The sequence below is a fragment of the Doryrhamphus excisus genome, linkage group LG13 (assembly GCF_037039965.1).
Source record: "Doryrhamphus excisus strain RoL-2023G ecotype Guam linkage group LG13, RoL_Dexc_Guam_v1.1, whole genome shotgun sequence".
NCBI classification, from domain to species: domain Eukaryota; kingdom Metazoa; phylum Chordata; class Actinopteri; order Syngnathiformes; family Syngnathidae; genus Doryrhamphus; species Doryrhamphus excisus.
In genome coordinates, this window is record NC_136369.1 from 12,894,794 (window position 1) to 12,920,527 (window position 25,734).

At 39.2% G+C, this 25,734-nt stretch overlaps 2 protein-coding genes and 1 long non-coding RNA gene across 3 annotated transcripts in view; 1 reads left to right on the forward strand and 2 right to left on the reverse strand.

Moving 5' to 3' along the window:
* The window catches only part of LOC131139551 (uncharacterized), a 19,061-nt gene extending 14,269 nt beyond the window's left edge, over positions 1-4,792 (forward strand). Inside the window, exons 4-6 of the long non-coding RNA XR_009132257.2 lie at positions 391-496; positions 3,086-3,659; positions 4,392-4,792. This is a non-coding gene — a long non-coding RNA (uncharacterized LOC131139551). The remainder of the gene's footprint in view (positions 1-390; positions 497-3,085; positions 3,660-4,391) is intronic.
* On the reverse strand, positions 1,488-18,269 carry LOC131139549 (ribosomal protein S6 kinase alpha-2-like). The gene is made up of 23 exons (XM_078795505.1): positions 18,248-18,269; positions 17,814-18,180; positions 15,135-15,251; positions 14,109-14,190; positions 13,015-13,095; positions 12,714-12,793; positions 11,580-11,686; positions 10,381-10,418; positions 10,152-10,294; positions 9,196-9,266; positions 8,909-8,997; positions 8,533-8,597; positions 7,172-7,274; positions 6,857-7,002; positions 6,645-6,767; positions 5,950-6,039; positions 5,670-5,828; positions 5,392-5,553; positions 4,643-4,719; positions 4,384-4,501; positions 4,236-4,292; positions 4,024-4,104; positions 1,488-3,217 (listed from the first exon to the last, which is right to left on the reverse strand). Exons 2-23 carry the CDS (start codon positions 17,916-17,918, stop codon positions 3,068-3,070), a joined length of 2,244 nt encoding a protein of 747 aa, XP_078651631.1. The 5' UTR covers positions 17,919-18,180; positions 18,248-18,269; the 3' UTR covers positions 1,488-3,067.
* A 1,948-nt stretch (positions 18,270-20,217) lies between these two features.
* Positions 20,218-24,481, reverse strand: rnaset2 (ribonuclease T2). The gene is made up of 10 exons (XM_058089058.2): positions 24,345-24,481; positions 23,352-23,423; positions 22,603-22,657; positions 22,236-22,285; positions 21,956-22,013; positions 21,787-21,851; positions 21,532-21,645; positions 21,390-21,435; positions 21,243-21,317; positions 20,218-21,157 (listed from the first exon to the last, which is right to left on the reverse strand). Exons 2-10 carry the CDS (start codon positions 23,414-23,416, stop codon positions 20,978-20,980), a joined length of 708 nt encoding a protein of 235 aa, XP_057945041.2. The 5' UTR covers positions 23,417-23,423; positions 24,345-24,481; the 3' UTR covers positions 20,218-20,977.
* Between the last annotated feature and the right edge of the window lie 1,253 nt (positions 24,482-25,734).

Consider the following 25,734-nt stretch of genomic DNA (forward strand, 5'->3'; position numbering starts at 1 on the left):
CGGGTGAAAGTTTTTGTTTTTCTTCAAAAAGCTCCTTAGCTCCTTTTCCTTCTTTTGCCTTTCACCCCGGCAACCCCCCCCCCCCCCCACCCCCCCATCCCCTTGCCTGGCGACACCTTCTTCTCTTTGCTGGATCTGTTGTTTGCGCTCCCCTTGTCACTCCACTGCAATCATCCTTGCAGGGGGCCTTGTCATCTCTATCTACTCATATCCTGCACTCCCTTTTTGCTTGGAGCACTACTGCACTTAAATGTCAGGCCTGATGAGTCGGCCACACCCACCTGCCACATCAGCTCAGTGCCTGCTAAAAGCTTTTATGGAGGAGAGTGTGAGCCTGGTGGTTGATACAAATTAAAGACTTTCTTGTTCCTTTTTTTGTCTCTTTTGAAGCAATGCAGGTACTGAAGAGAACAACTTCTGGAAGGAGAAGGAATGTGAGAGATGGAGTGGGACTGGCTGCCATCCAGTGGCTTCCTAAGCACATCGATGACCACTGGTAATAAATATACAGTTCCAAGATTATTCATAACAAGGCCACATATGTGGTTAAAGTGAATTCATATTTAGTTAAAGGGGCTAGTCTGGCTGGAAAGTGTGTTTTACTTCATTATAGTTTTTTTTTAATATGAGGTTATTCATATTCTTTCTCAATATGGCAATAAGCAGCGTTGTAAATAGTAGATTGCAATCTTTGACATTGTGCTAGAAGTCACCAAGATATAATAGAATGGTGGAAAAGATTATTATCGCCAACATTTGAGATAAAATGGTGAATGACCTTGGTGATTTTCACTCATATTTTTAAATCAACTTAATAGGCTTTTGTCACATAATTTTACATAATGACTCTCATGAATAAAAATTAACTTCTGACATGTAACATTACAACTTTATCTTGTAAAATTATTACTTTATTCTTGTAAAATTATTACTTTATGCTCGTAATATTCAGACTTTTTCTCGTTAATTTACAAATTTATTCTCAAATTTGTTCTTGTAAATTTACCACTCTATTTTCAAGAATAAAGTCAGACTTTTTCCTCGTAAATTTACAAAATTTTTCTCATTATTCTTGTAAATTTAACACTTTATTTCCAAGACAAAAGTCGTAAATGCACGTTTTTTTTTCCTGATGAATTTACCACTTTAATCTCATGACAATGTTTAAGACTTTTTTCTGCAATGTGGTACTTGATAATTTAGGCCAACGTGTGTTCATTCATTGATTCATTTTCTACCACTTATCCTCATGGGGCTCGCGAGCATGCTGGAGCCTATCCCAGCTGTCTTCGGGGTGAAAAAGGCACATATGTTCTATTTAATCTATTATTATTATAATTTAATTACTTTTAGAATATTCAAAAACAAGTAAAACCCATTTCCTGCATTCGAGTCCAACAGCTTTTTATGTTTTGCATGTATTTGCATCATCTGTGTTCTATTTAGTCATCTCCCACCCTTACATACAAACATGCTAGGACACATACTGTGATGATTCCTATTCCCAATCATTTCCTTTATTTGGAAAACTTTGGCATATTAACCAACCATGTCAATGATTAGCCAGGTATAGACAGTATTTACATCCATAAATCAGTGCACAACACAGTGTCGTATCGCATACACGGTCTGCACGCACAATATTTACAGTCAGAATGCTTTCTCATAATTGTACACTATACACAATGTAACCTCGTCCAGGTGATTTGGCGCCGTAGTATGTACACTCAAAATAAACTATTTACAGATTTACCTCCAGCATGAGTTTTACCAACTTATGTTTTACCAACATAGAAGGAAAAAGCAATGCTACCTGACTTGGCTATGCAGTGCAAATGGATTCATCCAAGTTATAATCACTTTTGCTATATCACTACTGATTAAACATCAAAACATGATTATTGGGTGGAGGTCAATCTACTTTTCTACGGAGACTTTGCACATCAAAAAGGTGCTACTTCAGTCTTACCTCGTATTGTTTGATTGCATTCTCTGTTCTGTTTGTATGTACATTTCTGACACAGTGGTTCTCAAACGTTTTGTCTTTCAAAAGCTACAAGCAAACAGATGCAGAAATGGTATAGCCACGGTACTTGATCGCACACGCTGATTAAGATTGAGCGTGGTGTGCACAATAAGAGCCATGCTGTACCCTACATAATCATTTTAACATGTCATACAAAGCAACACGGCAATTTGTTAAACAGAAATAACCGTACTGCTCAATTGTCTATATGGGTGACTATGACCTCTTGGTAAGACTTTTCGGCTGCATCTATGGGAGGACAAATACAACTACAAATACAAACTATTAGATGATTTTGCACATGGAGAGCAATTAGACTGCCATGGGACTGTTAGACTGTTCACATTGACATGATATTTACATTTACAACATGCATGTATCTTTAGAATTCAAAAGACTTATTAGATGAAACACATCATGATTGACACGGTTATGTAAATATACTGTGGAGGAGAAATGGGTGTGTCTAAGTGTGATCCTAACTGATCCAATGAAGACGGTCTGATGAAAAACAACACTGTATCTCACTACAAGTTTAATAAAGCCATGTACGACCAAACAAGGGTAAAACTACTCTGAAGTCTAGTAACAGAGGTTACAGGATTCATTGGGTTCACTTTACTTCCTATGTTATTTCCTGTACGTTTGTTTGTACCTTTTGGAAGGGATTAGTGACGAAAACCGAGGTCACTGGACACTTTATTAGGCACAGATGCACGTCTCCGGAGATCCTGCATTATGTGTGTAATATGTTGCCCATGTGCACTATAGCTAAACCAATGTAGCCAAAATATTAGACACAGCTCTCAATATGATGTAATGCAGTTCAACATGCTCACCACAATAAACAAAATCAGATGATGCAGCTCCTGTAGAGAGTGTTCCCAAGAGCATACTTTTTTTTCTAATGACAACTGAGAGAGAACCAGTGGATCTGACAAAGGCCACTGCAACTTTAGGAACCAGGATCTCCAATTCCAGAGGCAAGCGTGAATAATAGAGTTATCCTCTCGAATTAGGAATAGTGTTACTTTCTTTCATCTACCCCTTTTCTTTTAGGTCTGAATCGATGACAACACTTCCAACTTTCTTCATTTCCCGACGCTGGGCGAGGCCAGAGGACTGTACAGGCTCCAGGACTGGGGTTGGAGCACAGCGCCTCAAAGCAGAATAGGTGGCAGACAGCGCCCCCTGGTGGACAATACAGAATATTACACGCACTGCTTTCATTATTCAATAAACAGCAAACACCGCCACCTAATGGATATACTGATAAAACAAGTATATTATGGTTGTTGTTATTGCCATATTTTTAATATTATTATTATTGGATTAAATTACCCATGTGTGCAATATCTCGGCGTTGCTACGTCCCAAAGTCATGTGATGGGTGTCACCAAATCACGTAACGGTGCGCCACCAATCAGTGCGGTATGCTAGCCGGAAAAGATTACATACCGGTAGCCGTGAGAGACACGCTTGGAAAGAGTTGCTGCAGGTATGTCAAAGTTGTCGTTATTTTTTCACTATATAAAAGTCTAAACAAAATGCTTGTGTGGTCGGAGTATCGGGGCCGTCCACCGACGCCACGCCGCTTTGAAAGGAGCAGTGCTTTGATAGAACTACGGAATTGGTGAGTGTTTATATCCTGTTGCTAACTGCATTAGCAGCGTTTTTACCAGTTAGCTTTTCATATCAAGCCTGTTCTCTCCATGGAATCAAACTACTGGTTTCATTATACAACAAACTTACTGTGGTCTGAGGCATTGTATAGCTCATCTTTTGATTATTATAGTGAATAATTTCATAGGGCAATTATTTATTATAAGGGAATTAACCTGCAACTGTCCTTGTTTTAGTACTTAAGTCAACTCTAATAAGGCAATACACATGCTATGTTTGGCTTCTGTTAGAATTAATAGGTAAATGCATGGAAAATACCAAACACAAATATTTAATTTGATATATTTTTGCATTCTTAAGCGACAATGTCTGACCTTGACAGTGAGTACATCTTGTCTAGTGAGGACTCTGTCAGAGAGCTGGTCTCTCTCGACAATCCAGGGATGGCGAAGGACCTAAAACAAACACAATAATAATGTTGTATTTTTGTATCATGTACAGGCGTACATAATGGGGTATCCAGGGTTTGTACAAATATCATATGTATATTTTATGTTGGTGAATATTTGTAAATAATTCATAATACCTGTGGCGCAGTTAGGCGCTGGTGAGGGTCCACATGGAGCATCTTGGTCACAATGTCCTGTCATACATATGGGAGATGCTGTAACAGGACTGACTAACACTAGTACTTGTGTGTCTCTGCGTATGTACTAGTATAGTATGTATCTAACCTTGGCAGCGTCTGACACCAGGTCCCAGTTACCGCCACTGATGATAAATTTCCCACAGCCAATTTGAGCCAAAATTTCCTCTGCTGAGTCATCAGGACAGCTGGCGAATGGACTGAAGCTTGAGGTAAATAGAAGAAAATGGGTGAGGTTGGCGAGGCATTCACAACATTTGTCCACACATTTCATTTTATACATTGGCAGAACCATTGTAACCATTATATTTGCAAGCTACGGGTCTGTCATTGATTGTTCAACTAACCCAGCGATGATGGTGTAAAGCAGGATCCCCAAGCTCCAGATGTCACATGCAGCATCATAACCTTGCTTCTTCAGAACCTGCACACGCACAAACACCTCTAGTCATTTATTTATACTTAACTTTTTTAGGACACTCATTATTATTATTATTATTATTATACAGATTCATGAATTTTGAATAGCCACACTCTATGACATCCCCATCAGCAGTGTAGTTGATCAACAGTGACCCACCCTACACTTTGTCCAGAAAGCCCATTTTTGGTTGGATTTCAGTGATTAGGAACATAGTTCCGGTTAGTAGCTAGGGCCACTTAAGTAAAGGGTTAGGCTACTCAAAACAATGTGTTCAAAGGATTAATACATTTTTATAATTGCAAAAAATCAGACCTCACAAATCGCTTTCTCTCCCGCCATATCACTGTGCAGTGATTCCATGCACGGATGATGGCGTTATGACTGCACCTTCTCGCGACACATGCACAACAATGGACCGGCGACAGAGTGCAGTGCTACGACAGTAGAGGGGGTAATGCGGAGCGATTGTGAGGTCTGTTTTTTTGAACACCTATTGTTTTGAGAAGCCAAACAAACCCCATCAGGTAACCGGAACTATGTTCCTCATTGCCAAAATCTGACCAGAAGTGGGCTCACAGGACGGAGTAGGGGGTAAGTCACTACTGATGCACTACACTGCAAACATCCAAACTATCCCTTTTAAGATACTAAATTAGATGTCTTTTAATTTACCTCTGGTGCCATGAATGTCGCTGTGTAACATGGGGTCATCAGTAAGCCATTTTCAGCCCTCAGCTGTTTGGCAAACCCAAAATCACATATTTTGAGGCATTCTGAGAGTCCTCTGTCATCAGAGTAGCGAATGTTGCTGGGTTTCAGGTCCCGATGCACAACCTAAAAAATTGGTGTTTAGATTTTTATTTTTATGGCAATCAAATGTAAGTGGTCTGCATTGCATCCTTTTTATCTGCAGTCCAATGAAAACAATGCAGTTTTTGGCTCAGTCTTACCCCCTGGGAGTGTAAATATTCCACAGTCTTGGCCAGTGTGCAGATGATGTCTGATGCGTCTTTCTCTATGAAATTTGGCATCGTCAATACTCGGTCCAGCAGCTCACCTCCTCTCAATAAATCCTGAACCAGGTACACACAGTGGCCATCATCAAACACCTGAAGATGGGAAGACAAGCACACATATACAGAGAAGTAAATAAACAAATGTTTCTAAACAATTTGTGATGGTTGTGTCAATTCATGTTCTTTAAAGTTACTGTCATGACGTTTAACTCACGTCTTTTAGTGTAATGATATTAGGATGCTGTCCATATCTTAACAGGATCTCAATCTCTTCAGATGGATCTTTCCTTGATTTGTCGATGATCTGCAAAAAATTAAAACACACGCACAATGGCAACTCTTACTCACATAAGTAGACTTTGTTAAAGTATGAAATCAAAATGATATAATGATAAAGCAAATGGTATAAATAACAAGAGTTGTATCAAAAATGTTGCTTGTACAAAGACGACAACTCAGTTGAGAGCACAACATCATACCGAAGGAGGTTGCTAATATTGTGGTTACCTTGGAAACACTGGCGCAGTATACCATGCTACAGTATTAGAACAATCAAAAATAAATGAATACCTATTTGTGCAGATGGTACCATTATGTCAAATTAAACTACTAATAAAGTTTTTGCTCCAGCTTGTGGCTACGAATCAAACTACGGTGTAGGCCAAACAGGAGGCGTGTGCGTTAATCTTGGGTCCAGAAAAAAGCTAAACGAATCTTCAGTTAACGCGTTAACTTTGACAGCTTAGCTTTTTAATGCTTGAAAATGTTTAATTTATAGGCAAAAAATGCAAAATTTGCTGAAACATGCGTAGGTTTTGATTAATAATAGGCGTGACAGAGTGAAGCTGCAAAACTTGTACAATGACATAGCAAAGGGCGACTGTATATCCTAATGCAGAAGCCTACTACCTTCACTGAATATTCCACTGCAGTAACTCTGTGAAGACATCTTTTGTAGACAGAGTTGGCTGGCTGTCCGACGTCCTCCTTTAGCTCATAAACATCACTGAAGGCCACATCACCACGGAGATGCTGCAGAGACACACATCATCATTACGCCTGCAGTGACGATAAGAGACAGGACTTAGGACGTGGAGTAATCGCTTAAGTACATTGTGTACCTGTGCCATTGGGATTATGGTGTTCCCCTCCTGGCGAGAAGGCAGGACACCGGTCACACTGTGCTCCTGATTTTGATTTGTGGCAACAAAACTGAAACCACGGAACAGTTGGTGTGTGTTTGCACTGGGTGGGATGCCAGGAGAGTCTGAATTGGTAAGGATGTGACATGCACACACAATTAATATAGCAGGCAATTACCTCTTTATAAAAACTTGCTGAACATTCACTTTGTGACTTGGCATACGTGTATTCTTATCAGCAGAGCCATACTGTCTCCCCCTAAAATATTGATGTATATTGTGTGTGTTGGTTACCAGTAGGTGTTCTAGACGTGAACTCCGGGTCAAAGTGAAAAGTATCCTCTGGTCTTCCAACTGTTGGTTTGAATGGTGGCCTACTTTCCTTCCTATACAGCTTCTAAAGAAACAAAAATTATGATTGTTGTCACTGAACATGAACAAATGTAACCAGAACTTCACCATACATTTTCAACATCACATTAGATTTAACTGTAATACTTAATTTGGCCTTTAGGTGTCGCTACTGTTACGTGTTTAAAAAAAAGTGTTTAAAAAGCGTTATAATGTCTGCAATTATCGTTTCTGCACTTTTATATTATATAGCACACATTCAGCATTCAAAAATGATATGGTACACATTCAGCATTCAAAAATGATGCAATAACCTTGGACATCAGAACAATTGAATGCAGATCAGCACCACTCTCAATAATAGCTTGTCATACCAAGTCAGCATAACAGCTTGGAGGAGTGGACTTTATCAAAACAATCAATGATAAGACTTCAATTTAAAACCTTTTTGATTCATCTATTCATACGAAATATTTTAGTGCCTTTTATGCCTGAGCAAACCTCGTGCTAAAAAGGTTATTAAAGATAAGAGGATTAGTATGGTAGAATATAATTTGACAAAACAGGCAGAAAAGGATTTAGTTGTATTATTATTGTGCCCATCTGAGCCTAGCTGTGTTATGCACGTGTGGTCCCACTACTATATATATATATCTATATAAATACATAATTTCCTTAATTTTAGTCCTTATCAATAATATACTGTAATACTGGTGTGTATTTCCAACAGTAAGTGTCGGTTACAGTGTTGTGAAAAAATGTTTGCCCCCTTTCTGATTTATTTTTTGCATGTTAGTCACACTTAAATGTTTCAGATCAAACAAATTGAAATAGTAGTCACAACTGAACACAAAATGCTGTTTTTAAATGACACCTTTTATTATTAGTGGAGGAATATTCTTTGCAAGATTGTTGTAATTCAGCCACATTGGAGGGTTTTCCAGCATGAAATGCATTTTAAAGTCATGCCAGGTTTAGATTTTTTTTCTCAGTTTCATTTAAAAACTGAATGTTGTTGTGTTGTCATTGCATTTGTTTGATGATCTGAAAGCACTAATTGTGACAATAACAAAAACACAAAGGGAGCAAAGTTGGTGGTTTGGATGCTGTTCCTGTCAGCCACTGTAGTAATGTACTTTGCTTTAAAACCCGTTTATAAATATGGATTGCCCATTTTATGCAATTGTACATGTTTTTACATGCTGCTTCAACAAGTGTATTAAATATCCTAACATGATATGCATGTATCATGCTAACATGATGCATATGATAAAATGTATGCCTTTTTAAAACTGCATACTCACGTTCCAGTTGATCGATGCAAAGAAGCAATGACTTTTAATTTCTTCCACTCCATCTGGCCCTGCACCTGTGAATAACACATTTGTGTGAACAGTGAACCAGGCAAATACCCATACTACTGTATTGAATACTACATGAGGGTTCCCTTATACCTCTATAGATGATAGGTAATCTATTTCAATTGTATTTGTAGTTGATATATCATGTGACAATAGTGTAAAATAGCATCTCCCACATTGACACAGGGTTCAGGTCTAGATGATGCAGCATTTACTTTATTTGAACTAAAATTACCTTGTATCCAAAATGGCACATGTGGGAACATTCTGAATGTACTCTAAAGACTTATTACTGCAGTGATTTCAATGTGTACAATACCGAGACGGTTAGCAGGGTTCCTCTTGAAGAGTGCTCTTAATAGACTCTGCACCTCTGGACTAAGGAATTGTGGCATTCCCAATTTGGCCCTGCAAAGCCATGACAAAAAGCATTCTTATTTATGCATGCATGTTTAGGTAGCAATTATAAGTAACATTGTTTACTTTTGGTAAGACAAAAACAACAAATTATCTACGTAACACTAGCAAAAATCAAAAAAATGTCAATGTACTGTATTATATTTCCAGAAAAACGAACAAATTTCAGCGAAGTTGAAATCATCTTACTTTAGAATAAGGGCCATTGTTTCTTTACGATCTTTCCCTTGAAATGGTAATGATCCTGTCAGCATCTCAAACTGCAAAACAGATACCAGATCAATTATTAGAGCATATTTCACTTGGTAAGTGCTAATCTATGTGGTTTGAAATGATGACTAATTCAACTTTAATCTAAATTCAGGAACTTCTATCCATCCATTTTCTATGCCGCTTATCCTCACGAGGGTCGCAGGTATGCTGGAGCCTATCTCAGCTCTTTACAGGCGAGAGGTGGGGTACACCTTGGACTGGCCGCCAGCCAATCGCAGAGCACATATGGACAAACAACCATTCTGCCTGAGTTTGTTCCGTTTATATTTTTAAATAACTAATTTTGATGTTAAGCAGCCACATGTCTGTGTTGTTTACGTTGATATAGGTCTTTAGATATTTGAGCTGTCGCAAAAGCAAAAAATATTTTTGTCAAAGTTATGCTTGAAATGTATGTTTTCACAAAAAGCTGTTTTTCTCCCTTTTCTAGTCAGGAACTGATATGATGGCACAGGTTTATTTCCCAGCTTGTCCACCAACCCTCAACCATAGCAGCTCTCCAATGCTGGTCCTAAGCCCGGATAAATGGGAGCGTTTTGTCAGAAAGCCCATCCGGCATGAAAATTAAGCCAAATCATGCGAGTGACTCAACCCCTGATGAGAAAAGCCGAAAGACAACCGATATTCTTGTCATGAGCCAGCGGCACATGGTGATGACACTTCTTCCCAGGCCCTGGTGTGGCCGTCAGTAAATGTTAACCTCCTTTCCAAAATGAGTCAAGCAAGCCGCTGGCCAACACACAAGCGGCTGTACAAAGGCGACAGGACATAATCTGCCAGATATGGTAATTAGGCATTTTTTCTGACACAAAGAAGGTACGTTGAGGGTATTGAGGATCAGGATCAGGTGTAAATGTGTAAACAAATCTTACCATCAGCACCCCAAAAGACCACCAGTCTGCACTTTGTGTATGACCCCTTCGGTTGACCACCTCTGGCGCCATATACTCTATTGTTCCACAGAAGGAATATGCTCTCTTATCATGGTCAATGGCTTCCTTACTCAAGCCAAAGTCTGTGGATAGACAGAGAGAAAGAGGCCAAGTTAGGAGATGGATGAGGAACACACTTTAGAGTGAGGGAGGGACATACTGCACGTACCAGTTATCTTTATATGTCCTTCTTCATCCAGAAGAATACTGTTGAGAATCATCACAACGGATACATTAATTAATTACATAAATAAGTATTGTGTGAATGATAAAGACTTCTGCCAAGGAAAGGTGCTGAATGCACAGAAAAGGGAAAAACGTGTTCTTGTCTCACATAGGGATTTTAGCTGATGGGCAAAATTAAGCAAATATTGCCAAACCCTTTGGTGAGCTACTCAAAATCATCTGGCAAATGCTGCTAGCTCGTGAGCTGCTAGTTGGACACTGTTGAGCAAAGGGAAGTTGAACTAGGTCCTGAGCTGTGTTTCTTTTGCATAATGGACAAATTATAACATTTGTTCGATTAAAGGGGACCTATTATGCTCATTTTCGTCCTTTTGTATTGAGCTGTGGACTCATAGAGCGGCTAAACATGAGCAGAGAGCTTTCTAGATCTTCCACAATCTGCACCTACTCCAGCTGTATATCATTGGATTCCAAAATGGTCTGTTTTAATTTATTCCACCTCCCCGCCTCCAGGCATGACCACTCCGCTTTGATTGGTCCCACTACGAAGCTCCCGAGGACTTCCGGACTACTGCCGAACCTCGCTTTCTAATTTGTCGTTAATGTAGTATAAATTAATAAACCCTTTGGAGAGCTACTTGAAAAGTGGTTAGGTACTGTAGCTGGTTGGAGACCCCAGACTTACCGTGTATTGCCATGTATGGACTACAGCTTGTACCTGGGGATGCCCATTCAGCCGGTAACTTCTCACAGTGAGAAACCAAGCGTTTAGAGCCATGCCGAACTTCTTTCTGGGCTCACTTCCAAATGCGCAAACCTCATCATCTGAAACTTTGTCATCATTTAACATGAGAATACTACATTCTAACTACATTTATAGGTTCGAAAAGTGGAAAAAGCATAATAGGTCCCCTTTAAGGAAAAGTCAAATGCCCATCCTCCTTACATTGCCTTTCATATAAATTGTCAGGCTAGGTTTTTTTTGCATATCCCTGCTGGCAGACTGACAATTTGAAAGGGCATTACCACCTCCATATTTAACAGATTTATTCTCTGGTCTATGCTACACCCCTCAACTAAATTCTCAGTCAGGGATTTAGTATTCCTGCTGACATGACAGAGCTGGGAAAAATATAACCTCCCTGGCTGAGGTCAATAAAGGAGAACCAAGTGAGTTTATACTTCTCAGGTTTGAGGTCCCTGTAGATGATTCCCAAACTGTGTAAATGGTCCAAGGCCAGTGCCAACTCTGCAAGGTAAAATTTCACATCTTCTTCTGTGAACATTACCTGGAGGAAATAAATAAATTCAAATGCAAAAATACTTGCAGAGGGAAGCTACAGTTTCCCTCCTTCCTGATTTATACATGTTTTCAGGTTTGTCACAGTTAAATGTTTCAGATGACCAAACACGGGCTGCACGGACGAGTGGTTAGCATGTTGGCCACACAGTCACGAGATTGGGAAGACCTGGGTTCGGTTCTCTGCTTGGGTTTCATTCTCGCTTGGGCATCTCTGTGTGGAGTTTGCATGTTCTCCCCGTGCGAAACTCTGGTTTCCTCCCACATCCAAAAACATGCATGATAGGTTAATTGGCAACTCTGTAATGGCAACCATTACACTACCACCACCATATTTTACTGTTAGTATGATGTTCTGGAATGCGGTGTTTCTTTTATGGCACATATTCAGTTTTTGTCTCATCAGACCACAGGCTGTTGCCTTGCAGGCTGTTTTTGCTCAGCGTCTTTCTTATGGTGGAGTCATGAACATTTAATTGAGACAAGTGAGGAGCGCAGTTCTTTGGATGTTGTTGCAGGGTCTTTTGTGACCTCTTGGATGAGTCTTTGCTGCACTCTTGGGATAGGTTCACCACTGTTCCATGATTTCACCATTTGTGTCTAATGGCTCTCACTGTCGTTTGCTTGATTCCCAAAGCTTTATAACCTTTTTCAGACTGATAGACCTCAATTAATCTCAGTTATGTTTTAACAGGGGGGACAACCACTTTTCCACACAGGCCCATGGAGGTTTGGATTGTTTTTCTTCCTTAATATTAAAAGTTTCATTTAAAAACTGCACTTGGCATTCAGTTGTGTTGTCATTGACTAATATTTAAAATTTTCTGATCTGAAACATTTAAGTGTGACAAACATGCAAAAAATAAGAACTCAGGAAGGGGGCAAACCGCTTTTTCACACCACTGTATATCATAGTCTTGTGATTGTTAGACAATGTTAAGTCTGCCTACAACACATAACTTGAAATGTACTGTAAAGACTTGACATGCTTTAAAGCTGACATGTACCAAACTTACCTCTTTTGACAGACGAGTGAAAAGGTCTCCCCCTCGGAGAAAGTCTAGGATTAGATAGAGCTTCCCTTCTGTCTGGAAGGCTACACACACACACACACACACACACACCAGATATGACACATTGGGGCTTAACAGCTGTGTCGGGGCTTTAGTATAATCACTGTTATTTTCAGCATGTATTTAGAGTTGAAAAGGTGAAAAGTGAACACGTTCCACCTTAATGTGGTACACCAATGCAAGGAAAGTACAGACTTTTATTCAACTTCTCTTATTCTCTTAACATTCTTAACACCAAACTTACCATAGTGTAGTTTGACTATAAACGGGTGGTTGACCTCTGCCAAAATATCTCTTTCCATCTTGGATCGCACACGATCTCGGACTGATGAAATGACATGGACAGAGAAATTTGTTTAATCACCTTTTAGTTGTTAATATCAACGTGGAAAGCCTGTGATGCATGTCTCTTGCATGATGAAATAGCATTTACTTGAATGAAACCATAATTAAGATTAAACCTCATTCTGCGCAGTTAATAAATACAAAAACACACTCACGATACTATCATAGCAACAGTCCCCTTGACAAGACAAGCCCACTTACATTCCAAGGGGTGCAGGTTAAGAGGATTAAGGATAGTGCAAAGACACAACTCGACACATGACAATGCTGGCTTATTCATTCACAATAACGCTGCTCCATCATTGACAATAATCCCATTCAATACCAGTTTATCTGAATAAAAAGTACAAACTAACCTCTTTTACACAAATCCCTCACAAAATGTAGGGCACGCTGAGTTCAGATAACCATGGAAAATAGATAATGCAATGATTTGCCATGTATTCTGATCGTTCTTTAAGGTAAACTGGACATTTAAACTTCTATTTTAACGTTTTGTTTCATTACCATTTCAAATCAATGACAACATGTGCCAATGATGCAGTTAAGTGGCTCCTCACACATTTGTAATTCAGCATTCATGGCCTTCGCAGTCTTCTGCTCACATTTTTATTTGTTATTTTTATTTCTTCTACCAATAATAGACAAACACTAGGGATGAGGCCGATATTCGTTACAAATGAGTATCTGATCTGGGTGTTGCATAAGACATTTGCTGTGCTGTACATCAATGGTGACTTACCCCGCACTTGGTCCCAAAGCCCTGTTTAACTACCCCAATAACTAATCGGAACTATGATTCTCATCACTGAAATCCAACCAGAACTAGGCTCACAGGACCAAATGCGGGGTAAGTCACTGTTGATGCACTACACTGCTGATGGGGATGTTATGTCATGGAGAAATAATTCTGTGCCAGCAACTTAGTGTATTTCCACAAATTTCAGTATTGAGTTTGGTTGTCCTTAGTTCACAAAAAAGTTACCAATTTACCTTTGAGTGTTGCTTTCTTTAAGACTTTCATTGCGTACAGTTGTCCTCTGTCCACTCCTCTGATCTTTCTCACCAGAAACACCTAAAAACGATTGAAGCCATCCATCAGTGTTGTCATCATGTCTTTATGTCACTTTTAGATGTCATGTGTAGTAGTTTTACATTAACCTGAGTGACAAATAACTAAGATATATATACTGCAGTAAGATAGAACAGTGTTTGTTTACAATTCCTCACAACGCCACCATTAGGCACACGTCGGTGGAGTTCCCTATTCGCTACCAGCAAATAAAATGTATTTTAAACTTCGGACTGTCTAGTCTTTACTACTGGATCGGATTCGGGATCCAACACATATGACTTCATGTTAAGAGTCGTCATTTTAAAACGATAAATCGCAGTTTATTATCAACTCCTATACTGTTGGCAGCTAGCGGCACAAACGGGAACTCCTTTTTATTACTTGCTAGTGTGGCCAACCACACTGGAGAAGAGCCTTTGGTGGATACATGAAAACAGACCGTTTTTGCGGGAACCACAAAATCCATAGAAATACAACTGAATAGGTGCAGATTCTGGAAGAACTATAAAGCTTTGTGTGCTGGTTATGGAGTGTAGCTGCTCTATAGGAGTCCACAACTCGATACAAAGAGCTAAAAAGTAAGCATAATAGGTCCCCTTTAATAAAGGAGCATTCTGATAGCATTTCTCGTCTATGTGCGACTCAGTTGGATTTTGCTAATTCAAACAGAATAGTAGGTCATAGAAATTGCCACACAGTCCATTTAATATTACAATAGTGTCATCATAATGGCTCTAACAGCAATGGTACTCATCCTCTAGCCACTAGCCTCTATGAAATTGCAACCTACTGCACGGTCATTCATGCGAGTGGAAATGCCTGCAGGTGGGAGTTAGCATCTGGCCTGCTGTCATGGACTACACCGCGTCTTGTTTCTGCTTGTCTTTTTATTCTTGCTTATCGCATGGCTTTCTGAACAACGTGTGTGCAGTGTAAACATGTACCTTGCCATAGGATCCCTGGCCAAGCACCTTAAGCAGCTGGAACTGAGAGGGGTCCGCTTTCTCAAAACCCTCCTTAACATGGTGGCTGATGTCGATCTCCTTTAGTATACTTTCATCCTGAGGAAAAACAGACTGCTGTAGACAAAGGTATTGGGACTCAAATCACAATGGAAGACAATTAGTCTTCCAATGAGTTCCCAAAACCATAATGAGGTTGAGGTCAGGCTTCTCAAGTTGTCTCACACTAAACACTTCCAACCATGAATTTGTGTACCTCGCTTTGTATACTGTATACTATACTATACTGTATACTATACTACAATTTCCCACAAAGTTGTAAGTCTACATTTGTCAAATGGAGAATTAAGATAACCCCTGACTGATTGAAATACAGTGGAACCTGGGTTAGTGTCCGCCTCGGTTAGCCTATTTTTTGGTTAATGTCAAAGATTTACGCCACAACTTTGCCTTGGTTTACATACATTCTTTGGTTAGCATACAACTTGTTGTGTAGTTAATACACTGTGCGTGTCCAACAGTGTTTTCAATATATTTTTCCTTTTTATCACAAAGCATCTTTTTTGTTAGCATATAGCTAGCCAAACAAAATGGAAATCACAACCAAAAGTTGTTACTTTATGATACCCGTCTAGAATGTCACCAGCAGTTGATTTTCAAAAATATTAACCCAAAACATGATTTATAGTTTTACAATTATAGTTTTACATGCATAAAACAACTATAAATTCATTAATGACCACCATGCCTCAGCTGTCCCCTAATTTGAACTGCCTTGTCCTTGTGCTTTCCGTTGCTGGTTTCCTCATATTACCTTTCAGAGTTGAACAGCTGCATCCGTGTTTAAGTCCAATCAGAAGCTGTAGCAATTCTACATTTGATCAAACTACTTAAGATTTGTCATAGCAAAACAAGCAGATGTTGGGATCTGACTGCCCTCTTAATCACTAAGCGTTCTATTTACAACTTCATAACACACTTGATAAGCAGAAGAGATCCATGTCAACAATATAGCGTCATGGTCCGTATATTTAGCGAGTAGAGGTATGGATTATAAGTGAAAGACAGGAAGTGTTTCTGCATCATGCATTTATTTGGTAATTAACAAGCGGTCAAGTAGGTCAAGTAGCTGCTTCACAGCCCTCCAATCTCGTACTGCAGTGCAATGCAGGTCTTAAAGCTGCATAAACCCCTCCACAATACAACCCAACTATAGTGTCCAAGTGTCCAAGTCCAAGAAGGCAGAGCTTGGACACAATGCTCCATTGCCTGAAACACGCATGGGTGTGTAAAGTTGTAATTGTATTGTTTAGCCTCAATTGCTGGGACAAGAAACATTTCAAAATGCACATTTGTCCAGCCATATTTTGTCATTGTAATTTCTTAAAATTAATGTTCAAATCCCATTTTATCATTTGTTATAATTTTTGTCCATTGGGAATTACAACTGTGTTTGTATTGTTGTTTTTCCTGTAAATAAAATGTATCACCACACTGAGGTAGCAAATTCTGCACTAGTTCTGGCAGTTCTTGTCAATTTTTGTTGTACAAATAAAATACAATTGACGGCCTAGCATCAGCTGTTGTTGTACTACTCGGAGATGACTGCATTTATTCCCGAATTGGTCAGTAACAGTGACTTCAGACAAATAAGCATGGGATTTATGGATGCTTATCTGCAACTCTGACCTTGCCTTGCAGGATATCTGTCCATCCAAGTCTCACATAACAGATGCTAAGAGGCAGCCTGATCGGTAAACAAAATTAAATGCACGTCTCATCGGAGGCACAGTCAGACACAAATCCTCATTTGTATCCCATTACATGAAAAGTGTTTCTTCTATTTATATACCCCAAAACACAGTGAGCCACAAAACAGCATCCTGCCACTCTATGCTGCACTGGTCTCTCTTGAGCTATAAATAGACCTCCCGTGCTATGGCATCCACTGAATCAATCTGTCTGCATCCATTTATCTATCAAGCCGCCTGCCCGCTTGTTTGCTCCTCTTGTCTGATTGCATTTCCGAGAGGCCCCTGCCTCTCTCTCTCTCTCGCTCTCTCTCAGGCATAAGAGTCAGCCATTCTTCTGAGGTGTCCTGGAACCTAGGCAAACTACGACATCTGTAACACTGCAGTGACCTCACGCCTCATTCCACACCAAAGCAAATGACACACATCCAAAATACAGCAGCACTACTGTGCTTGCTTTCCTGATCAGAAGACTTAAAAGTCAAATTAATTTGGTCATCTTCAACAACATGCAGTAGCTAAACAATAATAAAGCACAAATAACTGCTGAGTATCATTTGTTGACATTGTCATAGTTGTTCAGTCAATTTGAGAAATAGGGATTTTTTCCTTAGATAATGAAATTATAAGTTACAAAGTTTAAAGTCCTATGAGAGTACAGAACGGAGGAAATATTATTGAATCAGTTAAACTAAATGAGCCTACTTGTACTCTCCAAAACTGAAACTAGCTTAAGGGAATTAGTGAAACGAATCAATGATGCTATCATAGTTTAGGACTGAATTGTCCATACATCTCCTAATACATCAAGTAGGTGTTGTGTTTAAATGTTGTGTTTTGGCGTGTATTGCCCCATGTGTCTACGTCACAAATTCCGCCATGCATTTAAAGCCTGACAAACGTGACCCACCTCAAGATGACAGAAACCCGTTGTGTTCTTGTTCCTGGCGGCCTTGTTCTTCAGGTAGATGGAAAACCATCTCCGCACTGTGAATTTTCGCGTGCTGGTATCCATGACAACGATCAGTGCTGCGCATCCATCCCAGTTGTGAAGGACATCTTGCTCTCCCGTGTGGATGTAAACAAGCACAAACGAGCGGATTTGTTTTGCCTAATTGCAAAGCGGCTGCGCTGCAGATCCCACCTTGACGCGTTCGGTGTGGCGTTTTAATTTCGCCATCATTTCACCATTCCCGCCCCATCGGCTCGTCTTCACTCGGTTTTGTTCGGCGCCGCTGTTAATCCGAGTATTGTCTTGTGTGTGTGTGCACGCTGTGCTGCAGGAAAGAAGAGGTGGCGAGTTAAAATCTGCTGTGCTGAATCGGTAAAAGGGTGCGTGCACACCATTCACGATGTGTTCATCCGCATGCCTCCTCTTCCTCACCCCCCCCCCCTTTTCCCACCAGCAGCATGCAGCAACAGCTGGCGAGGTCACGTGGTGTCACCTTGTCTCCCTTCGCCATTTCTCTTTTAACCTCCTAATGATGGAGGGACACATTAAGTGCAAAAAACATTGAACATAAAATTTATTCAAATGGTTATTCATTTAAAAAAGCATTGGACATGAGAACAATCTTTAATGTGACAGTGTGTGACATAACGTCAATCAATTGTTCTCATCAATTATATTGAATCATGCAGAGCCACTGAGTGTGCGTGTGCATGTGGACAGATCTGTCAAATCAGCAGCTTTGCATAGCTGCAGTGTTACATAACCCCCGGTTGGGGGGGGGGGTGTTTATGACAGCAAGGGGTAACTTAAGACTCATGCACTATATACCTGGGTCAAGTGTCCATGTAGCTGAAACTTTGCATTTTTATTAAATATATTTTTTACCTACCCAAATTGAAGAAGCACAATTCCGACTGTTTTGTGTTTAACAGGATTTCGTACAGATTCAAAACTGTTATCTTCAAGAGTATACTCACAGATCAGTTACCACTTTATTATATTATTATTCTTCTCAATGGACAATACTAAATGAAAACTTAGTGGCAGCTTTTACAGCAGTATGGATTTACTGGCCTCTGAAAATAAGTCAACGCAGTCATTGTTGTTTAACTCTTCAGAGAACATGTCCACATTGTGTCCAAAATGTCAATGAGTACCATTGTTTTCTATTCATTCATTCATTTTCTTTGCTGCTTAATCCTCATCAGGGTCGCAGGGGTATGCTGAAGCCTATCCCAGCTGACTTTGGACTGGTGGCCAGCCAATCACAGGGCACATATAGACAAACAACCATTCACACTTACATTCATACCTATGGACAATTTGGAGCTGCCAATTAACCTTGGAATGTGGGAGGAAATCAGAGTAGTCTTCCAGATCTCCTGACTGTGTGGCCAACATGCTAACCATACAACCATTATTATCCAGCACTGCCTTAATCCTCTTGGGTATGGAATTTACCATAGTTGCAAAGGTTGCCACAGGAATCCTCTACCACTCCTCCATAACGACATCCTAGTGCATGGAAAGTCAACTCGTAGATGTTCTACTTTCCGCTTCTCACTGAATGTCTGCGGTCCCTTCTCAAAATTTAGTCCTTCCTTGCCTGGATGAGGGTTCAGATCAGGGTATGTGGTCAATTGTTGCCAGATTGTAAAGCCCTCTTTTGTGACTATTGAAATAAACTCAACCTGAGTGCTTTTGGGAGCCTCAGCAAGGCTTTGTGTGACTGGACTTATCATGTTGGAAATCTCGTGTCTGATGTTCTACACGTCAGAGTATACTTCTGTTGGAATTTACGTTGTAATGACCCGTTGGTCCCCCAACAGCACTCATGCAGCCCCAAACCGTGGCGTTACTACCACTTTGCTTGACTGTATGCGTTGCCAGCTATTTTGTCAATGACTGTGTTGAGTCAGTTTGAGCGGGCAGTAAATCTTTACTGACACTAGAAGTTAAGTTAATTTCTATGGTATTGTCCCTTGAGAAGATGTACTGTAATAAAACGCTGAAATGTGAGAGGTGTCTATGTAGGAGGAGATTCAGGATTATGGACCGTGTATCTTTGTCCAGATAGGATTAAAGCACTGTAAGGCGATAACGATATTATTATCCATGCAAGCTGAGCAAAACGGCATCAGTGCAACTCTACACGCAGCAACCACAACCTTCTAATGAGATCCAATATAAAATGAAGTCTGTCTTCTTCACATTGCCATGACGTAACCAAAACAGAAACAGCTTAATAGATTTTCAATAACAACCATATTGTTAAACTATAAAATAGTCACTCAAAATGGTGCCTTATCTTGTTGTCGCTCTTTAGGTAGAGCAGATGAACCAATGAGGAGCCAAGTCAGTGTGACATGATTTGTTTTTAATGCAACATACACTGACTCAAAACATATTTTGGCATTTAACAAAAATAATACACTGCAGAGATAATCAATTCATTTACACCACACGAAAAACAGCATCAATAGTTATACTAAGCTATGACCGGGTTGACAAATGCTAAGCATTGTGAAGCTTCTCTGTACTCCAGGACAGACCACTTCACATTGACATGTGAACTTTAAATAGGCTTGAACTATAAAACAAAACACCTTCAATAAAAAATTGTGTATTTTACAACTACCATTAATTCTTAGAGCTACTTATTTACTTGTCATACACTCTAATGTTAATATTGTTAGCTTTGGTGGCCTGAAAAGGCACAAGGTTTAAGATGAGCGACATGAGGAAAGCTCAGCAATAAGAATCGATGAGTGTGAAGACCCTATTGTGCAATTATTGTAAGGAACAAAGGAAAGCAAAAAGATTTTCACATTGTTGAAATGATTTACAAGCTTTCTAAATTGGCAGAATAGTTAGTTCATCTTGTGAACATCATAGGTAATTAAAATTTTACTTTAATTAAAAATCAATTAAAATTACAGGAGATTGAAAGCACTGACTGTTGCTTTTTATGGACAAACTATTACCAGAAATAGTACAGTTATAATGATATAGCATGACCAGGCTGTTTGCATTGCTCCTTGCTAAATTTACAGTACAGTTGATGAGTAAACTTCTAAGAGAGTGTACAATATGTGTGCAATAGTAAACACTGTTGTGTGTTTTCAAACAGGTGGATAGTAAACTGGTATGTCATGTTCACAGACACTGAAACCAGATCCTTTGGAAAATCTCTGGTCTTCAATAGAGAAGATTTCCAGTGAGAGGTGTTTGTCGCAGTCTGTGAGGGAGAAGTCGGGGCTGAAACAAATCTCAATCTGACCCAAAATCTGAGCACCGCTATTCTGTAGAAAACACAAAAAAATAGTCAGTTCAATTCTACAGCTCACAGGGACTTAAATGACTTAAAGTGTTATAAGATGATGATACCTTTGATGGGTGGGCACATTGGATCTTTGGTTTGACACCATAGAAGTTCTCTATGACTCCTTCAATTTGGGAAAACTACAAAATGACACACAATGGAGACAAGCCATCTTTTTGATTGTAGTAGTGTTATTCTGTAGTAATACTTACTTTGTAGTAGTTTTCTGACGGAACAATATCAAATTTCTTCAGGATACTACAATAACAGAGGCATAGTTGTAAAATGTATATGTATTAAAGAGGTTGTCAATTGTGAAATCTATGAAAACAATAAAGAGGAGTGTTCCATTACCTATTCAAGTCCACTTTATGATACAGTTCCAGGGCCTTGCTGAAGTATTTGTGTTGACTATCAAGCGAGGGTGCTTTGGCAGCACAAGTGCCATGTTTGCTCCACTCATACTTCCTGTTGCAACAGAAAAAAACATTTACTATTGGCATTATACACTGTATTATATCTTGAGCAAAACTAAAACTCCATGCCTGTGAATTTATTAAAGCTTAATTTAACTCACAAAACCCTGGGGAACAAAATAGTGATCTCTACCAAAATCCAGCTGATGTTGGTTTTAGTAAGTCAGGCCAACTCTTCTCCATGTCTGGGAGCAAATCCTGAAAATAAATCAGAGAGATTTTTCTTTTTAGCAGTTATAAAAATTAATAAATTGAACGGCCATTTATAAAAATACAAAAACAGCGGAAGGACAATACACTACCTCTATTTCAGAAGAATTGAAATGCCATGATGAGTTGCAAAGATTCCCTTTGTCGGGCCTGCAAATGGCATTACATCCTCATTTACAACTATAGCTTCATGTGAACACAAAGATATTCCTTCTGTTATTCAGTGCTATACTTATACATACACTATTGGGGGTTAACTAAACGGATTAATGGCACACAAGTCTCCATAAGGTCCTCTCAAAATTAGAACATCCTCGTATATGGTTAAATATCACACAAACACTTGCAAAAATCACATCACACAGTACTTACCAGAACCCGTGTAGTGTCCAGTAACTAATGTTCGGATGACAGTGCTCCATCTGAAATTCATAGCAAACATTCTCATGAACCAAAACAGCAGGGACATTTCCAAGCAGACAATGCACCAATAGCACACGTGCCACATAAGGGTTAAAACACTTCCCTAGTTCTGGGCTGTAGGTTGCAGCAATCGAAAAAACACGCTGCCTCGTGACTTAATGTCACATGACTTCACAATTTTTAAACGTGAGTCAGTGGCAAAGCTAATCCAAACAAGGATAGATAGATAAAGGAGGTCAATGATTTGCAGCCATGTTAATATTCTGCATCCATAGTTTATTTTATAGTTAAAAAGGGTGAGCTTTAGGAAACTTACGCCACAGAAAGTGTTGGGCCAATGGTGGGTGAGGATGAGTTTTGTCCACATTTGTCTGAAACACACACAGATACACTTCTTAATGACCGTACTACTAAGACAGGAGTATCCAAAGTGTGACCTGAAGGCTATTTGTGGAAACAAAAGAAAAACAGCAAAAAAGTTAAAATTAGCAGCAATTTTACAAGAATAAAGTCAAAATATTAAGAAAAAAGTTATAGTCCAACAAGAAAAAAATGGAATTTTAAGAATAATGTAATATTATGAAGAAATATAACATAATTTTAGTAGCATAGAGTTGGAATATCAAAGAAACAACTTTTTTAAAAAGTTATGAGAAACAAAGTCAGCTGGGATAGGCTCTAGCAACCCGCGACCCGAATGAGGATAAGCGGTATAGAAAATGGATGGACGGAGAAAGAAAACAACAAATAATGTTGTAATTTTTGGAAAATAGGGTTGAGAAAACATTGTAGTATGTGAATAAAGTCATGAGATTACAAAAACAAAATTGCAAAAGATTATTTGAGAGGAAAGTTGTTGAAATATTTTGAAAATGGGAGGGAGGTGATAGTAATAATTGGCTTTTTCACCAATATCACAAAATATCATACTTTACAAAATATCAAAGTGGCCCTTGCATCCTTTCATCTTTCACTATGTGACCCTCGCTGGAAGAAGTTTGGACACTCCTGTACTACAGATAAAAAAAGAGCACTGCAAAAATGAAAGCATTTTTCTGCACTTACGGAGGCAGCATTGGAAAGGCAGAGATGACTGCCATACAGAGCAGGAAAGGATAGCCATGACTCATGGTGGATCTAAAAGAAAGATACAAGTTCATAATTATAGACATGCATAACAGCATTGTTTATTGTTTATGCTTTATCTACAGCGGCCATACACTGACAAAATACATTTGTTTTACTCTTCATATTATTCACAGATAGTTTAACATGCAACTTAATATGTTGGCCACACAAGTCAGGAGACCGGGAAGATCTGGGTTCGATTCTCCGCTTGGTTCTCCCCATTCTCCCCAATGTGCGTGGAATTTTTCCAGGTACTCCGGTTTCCTCCCATATTCCAAAAACATGCTAGGTTAATTGGTGACTCCAAATTGTCCATAGGTATGAATGTGAGTGTGAATGGTCTATATGTGCCCTGTGATTGGGTGGAAACCAGTCCAGCGTGTACCCCACTTCTTGCCCGGGGTTAGCTGACCCCTCCGGCCCTAGTGAGGAAAAGCAGCATAGAAAATTGATGTTGCAGTAGATGGGGACAGGACAGGAAATGGAAACTGCTGTAACTTGGGGGGGAGAGTGTTGTAATGAAAAAAACAACAACCTGAAAATGGTTATGCAATCAATATAATCACCCTTTTGTAATCAGCCTTCAGTTCTGAATCACCGCAATCGACACTCACAACAACATGATGTTAAGTACCTCCCTGGCTGTGTCAATGAAAACGAATTATGTTTGTAAATACTTCACAAGTCCAATAATGGTCTATTCACTGGTTGGTGAATACGGTTATTTACTTCCAGCTGATATTGATTATTGACGTACTTATAACACTCTACAATATATGAAAGTTTAAAGTCCAAGGAAAGTAAATCGACAACTACAGACTAGCCATTCTATCAAAAATGAATTCTTCTTAATCGCTGCAAACACACTAAACATAGTGCGTTCAATCACAATGTACATCGGTTGAACATAATATCGAGAATGTACTTCACCTTTTCTAGCGAATTTGCTTCGTGGAGGTTTGTCGGTCAGTTAGCTCATGTTCACAGTAGCAAGTGAGACAACAGTTGCAGAGACGAGTTGTTTACGCCTTGCATATGTACTTCCGCACTCTGCCTGCTGGTTTAGCCAATCACGAGCGGTGTTCATCTTAAACTTGGTCACATGGTAAATTACGCGCAACTCTATTTGTTGTCCGACTGCATCTTAATAATACCTCTAAGTATGATGCATTTCTGCGCCACTGCAAAGTAAATGCCCATAACATCTCCGTTTAAATATGTTTTATTTTGTCTTTTTAACATTATATACACACAGTACAATTCGTTGCTTTTTCATTTTTCCCCTGCATTGGCTTTTCACAATTTCACGTTCAGACAGGCTTGATTAAATGTATGAATAGCCAAGGGGCTCTTATTAAATTAATGAGCCATTATAATCTAAAGCGAAAAATTAAGCTTGTCAGGAGAGGAGAAAAGCAGAATAATTCAACCACGCTACGTCTATGGGGAATGAAAGAAAATTACCACCACTTAGCTAGCACAGAATTTAAGCTTACCAACTTGTCACTGTCTGCCAGCAACATAATGCACTAAAAATATCTCGGAGGTTTGTTGTCACAGTGCTAGCATTTGGCCAACAGGGGGCTCTTTTTGACCACACTCAGGATAGAAAATACTAGTACTGTACAGTAGTTTCCATAAATTGTTCTTGTCTCTTGTGTCGGGGACATTTTTTTCGTAATTATTATAAATACCTACACGTTTTAGAAGGACCTTAATGCAACACATGGGAAATTTGTAATGCCTCATACTGTATGTGTTTAAAGTCTTTTTTACAGGGTATCCACTGTTGTCAGGAATAGGCCAGGTTGTAACTGTAGCTTGTTTTATAAATAAACACTGGCCAAAGTTCAGCATGCAACTCAGTGACTTAAGACATATCCGAGTTAAGATGAATAATTTGAGTAGAGACTTCAGTAAAGCTTAAAATGTTGTTAGGAAGAGCCAAGAAATTGCTATATTATATATGAATAAATAGTTAACATTGCCCTAAAATTATGTTTAATCAATAGCAAAACATGAATAAAGCTGTAATATTTACTTAATTAAAAGTACATTTTGTCATTCTTTAATTTCTGAGAATAATGACGGAATATTACAAGCATAAGCGCGTATCTATGTTAAGATGAGGACTGTATCTGAATGGGAAGTTATGGTATAGAATGAAATAGTCTGTTATTTGGCGCATCATCACCATCATCAGTCCGATTTGTGTTTGTTCCTGAGAAAGAGATACAATAGTGGTTTTTAAAGTGTGATTTAGGCCTTCCTGGGGGGGTGGCAGCAGCCTGAGAAAAATAATGAAATATAAGTATATATA

What these genes read in the sequence shown, in the direction of transcription:
- rnaset2 (XM_058089058.2), bottom strand. Translation starts at nt 23,416, where the DNA reads ATGAGTCATGGCTATCCTTTCCTGCTCTGTATGGCAGTCATCTCTGCC. An exon ending in GGCCCAACACTTTCTGTGGC is followed by an intron (nt 22,286 to 22,602) that starts GTAAGTTTCCTA and finishes TATGAATTTCAG; the next exon opens with ATGGAGCACTGTCATCCGAA. An exon ending in CATAAAGTGGACTTGAATAG is followed by an intron (nt 21,436 to 21,531) that starts GTAATGGAACAC and finishes CTGTTATTGTAG; the next exon opens with TATCCTGAAGAAATTTGATA.
- LOC131139549 (XM_078795505.1), bottom strand. Translation starts at nt 17,918, where the DNA reads ATGGATACCAGCACGCGAAAATTCACAGTGCGGAGATGGTTTTCCATC. An exon ending in ACAATGGCCCTTATTCTAAA is followed by an intron (nt 8,998 to 9,195) that starts GTAAGATGATTT and finishes ATGGCTTTGCAG; the next exon opens with GGCCAAATTGGGAATGCCAC. An exon ending in CTTTACACCATCATCGCTGG is followed by an intron (nt 4,502 to 4,642) that starts GTTAGTTGAACA and finishes ATTTACCTCAAG; the next exon opens with CTTCAGTCCATTCGCCAGCT.